At 38.0% G+C, this 12,723-nt stretch overlaps 1 protein-coding gene across 1 annotated transcript in view; it reads left to right on the top strand.

The window, feature by feature from the left end:
* Positions 1-12,723, top strand: part of LOC311295210 (NACHT, LRR and PYD domains-containing protein 3-like) — a 68,791-nt gene that overhangs the window by 21,496 nt on the left and 34,572 nt on the right. The window contains exons 5-6 of the mRNA XM_084416465.1: positions 2,786-2,959; positions 3,978-4,139. Of these exons, the coding sequence (XP_084272591.1) occupies positions 2,786-2,959; positions 3,978-4,139 (336 nt within the window). The remainder of the gene's footprint in view (positions 1-2,785; positions 2,960-3,977; positions 4,140-12,723) is intronic.

Here is a 12,723-nt window from a genome sequence, read left to right as displayed (position 1 = left end):
TACAAGCGTTCAGGTATACGGTTGCCACTTGCCAGATTTCAATAATTTAACCCCCCCAGTCAGAGCTTTTCTGTTAAAAGAACACCTTTTCTACCCGGTCCTTTCAATAGTCTCTCTACACTGCTGAAGAAGCGCGAGCGATCTTCATTTAGGATTTTCTACTTAAATTAAAGTGTCATTCTGTCGATCTGTGTTCTGTCACGAGCCGCGCTGTTTGTACGACTAAATCTGCGATCAAAATGCAGGCTGATATCCAGCAGTGTTTTTAATGTTGAACATATTATACGAGCAAGAATGCAATGTTTCCCGAATATCCAAACGATTTCAAATGTGACATTGATTTTATACAACAGTTCAACAAACAGAAGGGTACCATTAAGTGATGTACTACATTTAAAACAGTATTGTCAGTAGGCTTATTGCTCTATTTTGCAACGAAAGCCATAGCAGAACTGCTGCTCACAGCGTTGATACGTGAACGAATCTGTGGCTTTGAACGAATCGTGAGATTCAATGACCCGTTCATATATAGCAACTTACTTCGTTACTGAATGAATGAATGACTCCATAAGTATCACTTCGTTTTTACCATCATTGCATATTTATTGAACATTGTTTAATTTAAAGCATTATTTATTTTGTACTTATAAAGGTAAAACATGAACTGGAAGAATCGATTAAAGGGGGCAAATATTGTCCCTTAATGGAAAAGGTGTGACTGCAGTCTTAAGTGGAAGAGAGGGGGTACCAGGGGGCAAGGGCATAGATTTGGTTTGAACATTGGAGGGGTTGTAATGTTTAATATAAGCCGCTTTTCCACCGAAATTACCCGGAACAATTTGTCCCAGGAACTTTTTTCCCAGGAACCTTTTTTGCCCCAGACCGGTTGCTTTCTGCGTTTACACCGCGGTCTAAAGTACCGGGAAGGTAAACTGCGCGCAACTGCTCCTCCCAGTCTGCGACGGACAGTAATCAGTTTTGAGCGCCACATTTATAAGTATGGAGGAGATTCAAACTGTGCAGTTATTGGTTTACTAACGAGGTAATTAACATAACAAAATAGACGAGCACTGATACTAAAGCGTGTTCAGAAAGCTCGTATGCGTATAAAATTAGACAAGGTACGTTGTGAGATGACTGGGACGAACGCGCAAAAATTTCCTTTTGCGCAAATACTCTTAAAAAAAGCCTGAACCCCGTCTATCAATCATAAATAGTGACAGTCTTGTAAATAGTTGTTTGTTACCAACCTCAATGCGCTATTTCAATCCTGTTATAGTAAATTTGTAACATGGTTTGCCTTGCAATAGATGACAATGTGTAAACATAATGACTTAATATTAAAAGCTGTGGCAGAAAAGAGACGAGCACTGATAAAGCGTGTTCAGAGCTCGTAATGCTAACGTTAGATATAAAATTGTATGTTATCAGCTATTGCGGACATTGGCCGTGAGATGGCTGTGACGAACGCGCAGAAAGTTTCCTCTTCCACAAATACCCAAATAATAAAGCCTGAAACTCGTCGCCAGTCCCCCAGTTTTTTTTATTAAATTCCATATTTGCAGACAGACAACTTACTGCATGAAGCCACTTTTTAAAAGGGAGGTTAAAAATAAAGAAAATGCTGCGTGGAGTCATCCAACCAAAATGCGGCGTGAACACAACCAATCAGCTTGTGCAGCGCACAAGTCCCACCCCTGAAAGTTCCTGAACTTTGAAAAAGTACTACCTCGTGAGCAGGGACTATCGGAGGGGGAAATATTTACCCGGAACTTCATTTAGACCCTGGTTCCTGCGGTGTAAACACATCGAGTACCAGCCCAAAGTTCCTAGTTCCTGGGGAAAGTTCCTGCGGTGGAAACGCGGCTATAGTTAAAAAAAATTGTTCTGCATATTTTTCATGTGATCATGGTATAAATATTGGGGGGGGGTTATCTCCCCACATATTACGCCCCTGCCAGGGGGTACAGCACTCTAAAAAACACTGAACTGCTGAACTAAGGAAAAGGGGTATGTAGAAGTGCTGCTGCTAAAGAGTGCAATGTCAATACAGCCTGTTACCTTCATTTAAATTTCTCATAAGCTTAATTGAATTGGCCTAGAGAGAAAAAATTATAATGACATTTTTTGTCTAAAGACTACATATAAATAGCTACCAAAATGAATGTCGGTATCTGCAGTTTGACTAAAAGTTGACAAAAAATGCAATGACTTTTCGTCAACTAAAACTAGACTAAAACTATGAAAGACAAAATGACTAAAATGTGACTAATACCAATAAGCATTTTCGCCTGAAGATGAAGACTAAGACTAAATCAAAAATGGCTGCCAAAATTAACACTGTTCAAATACAATTTGACTGACTCAGTCACTATTGAGTCCATTTGCTCTACAAACAATGATCTGGCATTTCTATGATTACATAGTCTTAGTTCTTGTGACCATGTGATATTCATATAAATTGGGGGTACCATTATCTTCAGTCGATTGAACTGTAAATAATGGGCGGTACCATTATCTTCAGTCGATTGTAACTATAAATAATGTGTGTGTGTGTGTGTGTATGTGTGTGTGTGTAAAAAAAAATATATATATATATATAATTTTTTTTTTTTGGCCATATTGCCTAGCCCTAAAATTTACATAACATAATTTGTAAGAATTAGTTATCGGTTTTGAGTAATTTATGGATTTGTATTCAGAAGCATAATACTATGTAAACTGATGCAGTTATATGCTGATTTCAATTTCAACCAAATGAATACTATTAGTTCTCCTTTTTCAGATTAACAGCAGGTAATCTCACTGATCAGCACTGTGAAATTGTGGCTTCAGCTCTACAATCACCAAACTCCCCCCTGAGAGAGCTGGACCTGAGTAAGAATGACCTGCAGGATTCAGGGGTGAAGCTGCTCTGTATTGGACTAAAGAGTCCAAACTGTCAACTCAACATTCTGAGGTTTGTGTTACACATTTATTCATTCGATATGTTAATATTCAAGAACAGTTCCCTGTCTAGGATTTTTAAGAAGAAATTAACTATTCCACTTTGACAATACAAGTGTCCCACTTTAACAGTATTGCCTGAAAGTAAATAGGTTTTCTTCAGAAGACCTGTTACACACTGGTTGAAGCAGAGATGAAACAGGATCTAAGTGCAGCAGCTTTATTCAAAAACAAACTCAAATTTCACAAAATAATCTCTAGAACAAGAACAGAAAAAACAACTCAATGTCACGTAGAACTGACAAAGAACAGAAATAAACAAGGTTTTAATAGACAGAAAACAGGGAAACTAATGAGACTAATCAATGAGACAAAGCTGAACTGAAACTCAAATCAAATCAGAAATCATAGACACAAACAGGCAGGGGTGCGGAGAAAGACAGAATAGAACTAATTAACAGTTTAACCAAACCCAGACATGAACAGAAATCAAAACAAACTGACAATGTGACAACTTGTCTTTATTGTTGTTCTTCCCAGTATTAATTTTTTAATTATAATTTATTTTATTTTTTGACTAAGGTAAGATACATCTTAATATTAGCTTAATGAAAAAGAATGTGTTTTTTGAACAATTAATTATGAAAGCATATTCTAGTACACCCCAAAAACAAAATCAAGACTTTGTAAAAAGGGCATTGTAGGACCCTTTTAAAGTAAAAATAGATATATTGTGATTTATATCGTTATTGTGAAATAAAATTATTCATACTGTGATATTAGATTTTGGTCATATCACCCACCCCTAGCTGCCCACATACCTGTATATTGGTTAGAACATAAAATCATTTATGTTTTTTTTTTTTTTTTTTTTTTTTTGCAGTGTTATATTTATAGTCCTGTATAAGGGGTGCTGCAAGACCCTCAGCATCCCCACATCCTGCATTTCTGCCACTGTCACAAATCCTAGAAAAAATATCTGAAACATTTGTAAAAATTAAGCACAATAACATGAACATTTACTGTTTTAGATTATCTTGCTGTTTGGTGACAGAGGAAGGTTGTGCTGCTCTGGCATCAGCTCTGAGTTCAAACCCTTCACACCTGAGAGAGCTGGACCTGAGCTACAATCACCCAGGAGATTCAGGACTGAAGCTGCTCTCTGATACACTCAAACATCTGCACACACTCAAGTATGTTGATCATGTCTGCTGTGTGTATGAGAATGGTTGCATTTCATTGTTTTTGTGGTTGTCAAGAGATATTTTTTTTGGGGGGGGGGTTCGCAGAAAACCCAACTACCTTTTAAAGAGTTGGTTCACCCTAAAATGAAGTCATCATTTACTCAACCTGGTGTTGTTTCCAAAGATGTTAGCCCTTCTTTCTTTTTCGGACCACAAAATGATAATTCGCCTTTGGCTAAGCCACACCCTAGAATGTAGATTGACCAATCACAGCGCAGCCAAGAACCAGCTCCCACAGAGGTCCGACACTTTTTCACAGCACTCCATTGACTTTAACGCAGGCGAATTTGACTTCGGTTTTGGGAAGGGAAAAAAACGGACACCCCCCTCCAACCTCTCTGGGAAACGCGTATCTGTGTTACAAATGCCCCAGGCACAACGTTTAACCATTTTTTTATAAAACTAAGACGGTAATAGCCTGCCGAGACCAAAAATATGAGACGCCTGCGTTAAAGTCAATGGAGCGCTGTGAAAAAGTGTCGGACCTCTGTGGGAGCTCGTTCTTGGCTGTGCTGTGATTGGTCAATCTACATTCTAGGGTGTGGCTTAGCCAAAGGTGAATTTAAAAAAAAAAGAAATTACTGCTCGCGCTCATCCACACATTGGAAGAGAATAGCAACCATAATCAAGCTTTTAAAAAGAAGCAAAAGTATCAGAGAATGGTCCGATGCTACACGTGCCGTATATTTCAAGTGTTCTGGGGGTATACGATAGGGTTTGGAAAAAATCTAATTTCTATATTTTATTTCTAAAATATCTCATTTTTATTTTAAATATGTTTTTATTTTGAATTTAAGGTCAACATAAAGCAGTACAAAAAGACAATGACAAAAATTAAATAAAGGCGATTTTACAACCATTCAATTACATAATTTCCTCCAGTTTTCTACATATTTTTTATAATGTTATTCATATTTTTCTAGGCCAATTGGCATAGGCAATGTGGTGATCTTGCAATCAATAAAAGGATCAAACATTTAAACTGTTATCCTTTACATTTGATAGATGATTAAGAAATGGTTCCTAGGTGGCCTCGAAGCCAGCAATGTTACCTGATAGGTTGTGTCTAAGTCTCTCTAAATGCAAAGTGGTAGAGAGTTCAGACAGCCAAGAATTAAAAAGTAGTTTTGATGTCTTTCCATAAACAGGATGATTTTCTTTTTAGCTACCACCATTCCATATTGGACGGCTTTTTGAATTTGATGGCCGAAAACCATGAAGAGAGCTAGACCAGCTTGGTCACAAAAATATGCCTGATAATTTCGCTCCAAAACTCATAAAGCTTCGGGCATGACCAGAGGAGATGTCCCAGAGAGCCCTCGGCAGATTCACATTTGTTACAATTAGAGGAGATGGAGGGGTAGAATAATGAAGCCTATGAACTAAGTATGTTTTATTAGTTAGTGCTTTGAGTTAAAGGTAGGGTAGGTAGGATTTTTCTAAAAAAAAAAACATTTCAAATTTGTTTAAACTGTCTTTATATACCAGTACATAATTAAAACTATCACTATCAAGCTAGCATATCGATAATGGTAAAGTTTCATTCGGTAACGAGCTATATTTATAGGTAATGAGCTATATTTATAAGGGAAAACTAAAAACAGGTTGCATTGATACACGTTTTTCCATTACCATCAGTTACACTGTGATGAAGGTGAATTTCGTGTAAGATTCATAACATATACGGTGTTTTGCATGTAAGAGTTTCCATGATGAAAACATTGTTTACTCTAATGAAGACTAACGTACACTCCGAGTCCGGAGACAAGTACCGCATCGTCGGTTCGAGGACAGGTCCGGGGTTGAGGGCGAAGCAGAGGAGGTCGTTCAAGAGTGCGGGCAGGGTCCGAGGAAGTAGTTTTTGCCTTGTTTGCCTTCGCTGACTGCATATGCAGGTGCTTTGAGCTGAATATTTCCGGGAACGGTGACATGTGATGAGTGCACGCAGGGCAGCGCACGCAGTGGGGCTCGGGCACGAGACATGAAGGCATCTGATTGGTTCTTTACATTCGCACCGAATGGCAGTGATTGGTCAGAGTTTTTACTGTCCTGCAGCTGCTACAGAGGTCTGATTTTTTTCATTCCTTTTTCTGAACACATAATGTATTGACTACTCTCAGGATGGAAGGACCATTTCACCCAGTATAAAAAAGTGTTTCTGAACAGGATTACCTACCCTACCTTTAATAGAACTTGTGTTTATGACCTTGATAGAGTCTGTCCATTCCTCGTCAGTTATCTGAATACCTAAATCCTTTTCCCAGGAATCTTTTAGATATAAGGTAGTTATGTCAAGCTGACTGGTAAAGACATCCTTAAAATGGGAAATCAAACTAGGGGCATCAGGAGAGGCAGAAAGTAGAATATATATTTCATTCTCATCTGTGAGTAGTTCAAAGTGTTAGATAGACATGTAAACATAAAAGTTATGAGAAATCAAGACCGAGAAAATCATGACATTAAATACAACCCATGTACTTTCTTCTCTGATATTAACACAAGTCGCAGGGTAGGGTTGACAAAGAGTTTGTGTGCTCCTTAATGTTTCAGTGTGTGCATGATCATCTCTGTGTGTGCGAGTGACTGTCTGTATAATGTGTGCATGTGCTTCTGGAACTGCCTGGTGACTGACTGGAAACACTGTTGCATTAAATGGATTTAACACACACCTTTTATTCAATCAGAATTGAGGATTCACACAGACCATGGTATGAAGTTCCAAGTTGGCTAGTTATTTTCAATATGTAATTTATCGGTTTAGTCACAGGGTAGCGTTGACAAAGTTTGTTGTGCGACACTTTGAAGTCACAATGGTGCTGTATTACTGATGTATTGGTTTTATAACACTGGTAAAAGGAACCCAAACAATAATAATATTATTAATAATGATGTTAAGATATGTAATAATTAATAATAATTATTATATTATTTTTTTTCAGGAAACGGGCAGACTTGAATAAATAGCAACACAGCAGCGAACAATAAACAATAAAAATTGTAAAACAAAAATGTATAATTAGTCCATAGTTTGAACATTTAAGATTATGCTTAAAAATCTTCATTTGAACGTGCGTTGTGTGACTGTTTACAGTAAGCCTACATGTTGCTGAAACACAGCGTGAAAATAAAAGCATTAAATAGGAGGCAAATCTGACCAGCTATAGTGATTTTGGGCATCAATGGCACATTATCTATAAAAAAATAAATAATTAACAACAGAGGATTGTAAATAACACAGTTTTAGTGTTAAATTTACGTAAAAAAAACAGGTTGCCGTTTCTGTGAAAACAGGCTTACAAATGCTTCTCAGTACAAATCTAGTGAAATTCTAATCATCTGTCCACAAAAATGTTGGAAATTATGTAGCTTTGTGAAATTATGTGAAAATAAAGCATAACTGGTGCCTGTTGTGTTCCTAAATGCATGTTAAACTCACAGCAGATATGGAGTTTACTCTGTTTACTGTGAACCGAGCCACTCTGAAATCACTGGATCACAACCTGATCTCCGCCTGAGCAAATTGCGCGCTTCTATCTTGATCTGTAAAATAACAAACAATTACAACAAACTGGCCAATCACAGAAAAGGCCATAAAATGTATCATTCATATAATGATCTAATGGTCGCTTTTTTATTTGTTTGACAATCCAGAATCCAAATACACACTACTTCATCAGGGTTATTCCTGACTCAAAAACGAGGCGGAAGTGGTAAAATCTTGATCAGATAATTAAAAGATAATTAAATTATTATTTTTCGTAGACACCATTAGTGTTGTCATTATACTAGAATTTCCAACTTCGATACAATACCTTGAAAAATATCGATATTCGATACCATTTTCGATACCACGGAGAAAAAAACTGGCAGAATATTAAGGGGGTATTTTTTATTTTTTATTTAAAGGGTTAGTTCACCCAAAAATGAAAATTATGTCATTAATGACTCACCCTCATGTCGTTCCAAGCCCGTAAGACCTCCGTTTATCTTCGGAACACAGTTTAAAATATTTTAGATTTAGTCCGAGAGCTTTCTGTCCCTCCATTGAAAATGTATGTACGGTATACTGTCCATGTCCAGAAAGTTAATAAAGACATCATCAAAGAAGTCCATGTGACATCAGTGGGTTAGTTAGAATTTTTTGAAGCATCGAAAATACATTTTGGTCCAAAAATAACAAAAACCTTGTCCGGGTCTGTTGTCAATCCGCGTTCACGACTCCGCAGTGGTAAAATGCGGAAAATGCATGGTAAAATGCTGACGTAAGACGCTGCTGACGTGTTATCTGGTGCGCCCGAGCTTCGTTTACAGTCTACATTATTCTACATTCATTGTATTTTGGTATTGCTATATTTTTTTTATATATTTTTAATGTCAGCATCGTCTTACGTCAGCAGCGTCACTGCGGAGTCGTGAACGCGGATTGACAACAGACCTTGAAGAGAATTCAATGCTGAATAAAGTAGTAGTTTTTGTTATTTTTGGACCAAAATGTATTTTCGATGCTTCAAAAAGTTCTAACTAACCCACTGATGTCACATGGACTACTTTGATGATGTCTTTATTAGCTTTCTGGACATGGACAGTATACCGTACATACATTTTCAATGGAGGGACAGAAAGCTCTCGGACTAAATGGTCTTACGGGCTTGGAACGACATGAGGGTGAGTCATTAATGACATAATTTTCATTTTTGGGTGAACTAACCCTTTAAAGCTAAATATAACAAGTCTAGAACATGACAATGAGGTATATTTTACATGAACAAAAATGTCCTGAGGTAGTGCACTTGTTCAAAAGCATAAATGCTGGTTAATACATTAACGTTATTTGATGAACAGATTTAATGCTCTAACAATGCTCACTGGATCGACGTCAAGTCACCTTTATTTATATAGTGCTTTTAACAATACAGATTGTGTCAAAGCACTTAACAATATCAAATTGGAGGATAGAGTGTCAGTAATGTATAATAATAAGATTAAACATTCAATTTTCAGTTAAAGGCATTTCATTATTGAATTCAGAGATGTCATTGTCTAGCTCAGTTTAGTTTAATTAGTATCTGTGTAATCAAATTGATGATAATCGCTAATGAAGGCAAATTGCAGAATTAAATAATAATTTTTTGAATAAAGTTAAATAAGCACAAGTTCATTTACATTTGACCACAGTTAACATATTTACTTGTCTAAGATTCCTCAGTCAGATTATATTAACTTTAAGAATTACGGTGAAAAAACGAGACAACACACACTCATATCAACAACAATACTAGGCCATCTTGGTTAATGTTTCAGAAATGTTAAAATGAGAAGAGTTACCAACCTCTCAATTATTTATATAGATCTGGGTGTCAGTCTTTCAGGTGCTTTGCTTTATTAGGCCCCGATCACACCTAACACGTTTTTCAGGTTCGAAAACGCGAGGTGCACAGCACTTATTACCATCACACAGAACTTACTGTATGTTGCTAGGAAACCACTGAAACAGCTGTCCTGTCAGTCAAGTAAACGTCAAATCAGCCTTTTATTAACTTTATTTACTTTCTGTTAACATTGTGGGAGTTACGGTACGTGAAGTCGTTAAGCTCCTGGTAACCCACGAGAGCACCACAAGTTTATCCTCCATCATCGCACTCTCTGGGCGTTCAAGCAACTAGCTTTCATCACTAAAACGGAAGGCCTGCAAGGCGCAGCAGGCGCATAAACAGAATCGGCCCCATTCACTTCACTTTTGTTATTTAACCAGAGCGAATGAAACGAGTGCTCGTGTGGTGTTTGTCAACACGCCTTTTGAGAGAAGTGAAAGTGACAGCTCGGCTAGTATCGGTGTATCGATACTTCGGGAAATTAGTATTGGTACTGTTCAGATATTTCAGTATGGATATTTATCAAAATATCGATATTTTTGACAACACTAGACACCATACACTGTGTTTCCCACAGTATTTCTGTGGGTGGAACTCGGTACAACTAGGGGGGTACGCTCCTGGTCATGACACTATAGGGCTGTTACCAATCAAATTAAATCATTTACATTGGAAAAATTACAACTCTATTAAATAAGATTATGAGATTGTTTTAAATATTTTTTGAATATACAAATAATGTTGAAAAGAATGATACTTTGAAACTAAACCGCCAGTAGGTGGCGGCAGACAACTGTTTTAATGAGTGAGTCATTGAGTCATTCATTCAAACGATTCGTTTAAACGACTGATTTATTCAGAATGAGGCAGTAAATCAATGGGTCATTGAATCTCGTTCAAAACGCTGAATCAGTAATGAAACACGGCTGAGTGTTCCTGTGAAATGCGTTACATGGTTATGCTGTGATCTTTGTTTGGAACTATTTTCACTGCTGAAAAATAACAAAAACAGTAATTGGGTCTAAAAATAAGTGACTTAATTTTAACTTTGTTTATTGAACTATTATGAAATCAGTGTCTCGTTTCCAATCGTGATGGTATTCAGGAAAGCAGCACTCTGTCTTGTGATGTTTCTTAACTGTATAATGTGTTATAATAAATGCGTGAGCCTCAACAGCGCAACTTTGTTACCGTCAGTACATTAGGTAGGCCTATATGTTATTATCAACTATGCTATCAATTGCCACTTACAGTGAGGAAAATAAGTATTTGAACACCCTGCTATTTTGCAAGTTCTCCCCCTTAGAAATCATGGAGGGGTCTGAAATTGTCATCGTAGGTGCATGTCCACTGTGAGAGACATAATCCAGACATAATCCAGACATAAAAAATCCAGAAATCACAATATATGATTTTTTAACTATTTATTTGTATGATACAGCTGCAAATAAGTATTTGAACACCTGTCTATCAGCTAGAATTCTGACCCTCAAAGACCTGTTAGTCTGCCTTTAAAATGTCCACCTCCACTCCATTTATTATCCTAAATTAGATGCACCTGTTTGAGGTCGTTAGCTGCATAAAGACACCTGTCCACCCCATACAATCAGTAAGAATCCAACTACTAACATGGCCAAGACCAAAGAGCTGTCCAAAGACACTAGAGACACAATTGTACACCTCCACAAGGCTGGAAAGGGCTACGGGGAAATTGCCAAGCAGCTTGGTGAAAAAAGGTCCACTGTTGGAGCAATCATTAGAAAATGGAAGAAGCTAAACATGACTGTCAATCTCCCTTGGACTGGGGCTCCATGCAAGATCTTACCTCGTGGGGTCTCAATGATCCTAAGAAAGGTGAGAAATCAGCCCAGAACTACACGGGAGGAGCTGGTCAATGACCTGAAAAGAGCTGGGACCACCGTTTCCAAGGTTACTGTTGGTAATACAGTAAGACGTCATGGTTTGAAATCATGCATGGCACGGAAGGTTCCCCTGCTTAAACCAGCACATGTCAAGGCCCGTCTTAAGTTTGCCAAAGACCATTTGGATGATCCAGAGGAGTCATTGGAGAAAGTCATGTGGTCAGATGAGACCAAAATGGAACTTTTTGGTCATAATTCCACTAAACGTGTTTGGAGGAAGAAGAATGATGAGTACCATCCCAAGAACACCATCCCTACTGTGAAGCATGGGGGTGGTAGCATCATGCTTTGGGGGTGTTTTTCTGCACATGGGACAGGGTGACTGCACTGTATTAAGGAGAGGATGACCGGGGCCATGTATTGCGAGATTTTGGGGAACAACCTCCTTCCCTCAGTTAGAGCATTGAAGATGGGTCGAGGCTGGGTCTTCCAACATGACAATGACCCGAAGCACACAGCCAGGATAACCAAGGAGTGGCTCTGTAAGAAGCATATCAAGGTTCTGGCGTGGCCTAGCCAGTCTCCAGACCTAAACCCAATAGAGAATCTTTGGAGGGAGCTCAAACTCTGTGTTTCTCAGCGACAGCCCAGAAACCTGACTGATCTAGAGAAGATCTGTGTGGAGGAGTGGGCCAAAATCCCTCCTGCAGTGTGTGCAAACCTGGTGAAAAACTACAGGAAACGTTTGACCTCTGTAATTGCAAACAAAGGCTACTGTACCAAATATTAACATTGATTTTCTCAGGTGTTCAAATACTTATTTGCAGCTGTATCATACAAATAAATAGTTAAAAAATCATACATTATGATTTCTGGATTCTTTTTTTTTGATTATGTCTCTCACAGTGGACATGCACCTAAGATGACAATTTCAGACCCCTCCATGATTTCTAAGTGGGAGAACTTGCAAAATAGCAGGGTGTTCAAATACTTATTTTCCTCACTGTATATTAAATGAAATAAAACTGCAATACGCGCATCACTATCAGCAAACGGTTTGAGATATGGACACAGGCCGGGAACCCTCAACAGAACCGTCATGGTGGAAAAGCATATCTGAGCATGTGACTCGGGCGGTACGAAATTTGATGGAGGCAGTCGCCTCGTAATTCTCTGTTCAGGAAAAACCCTGTTCATTATAGAGAAAAACATCATATTAAAATATATATAATCGTAAGATATGTGTCACGCTTTTGGCTGCGTGAGGCACATCGAAGCAGACTCAGAAGACAGGACGAA

The sequence above is a fragment of the Rutilus rutilus genome, assembly GCF_951802725.1.
Source record: "Rutilus rutilus genome assembly, chromosome: 1".
NCBI classification, from domain to species: domain Eukaryota; kingdom Metazoa; phylum Chordata; class Actinopteri; order Cypriniformes; family Leuciscidae; genus Rutilus; species Rutilus rutilus.
The sequence above is the reverse complement of the archived record's forward strand: the minus strand, read 5'-3'. Positions and strand labels throughout refer to the sequence as shown.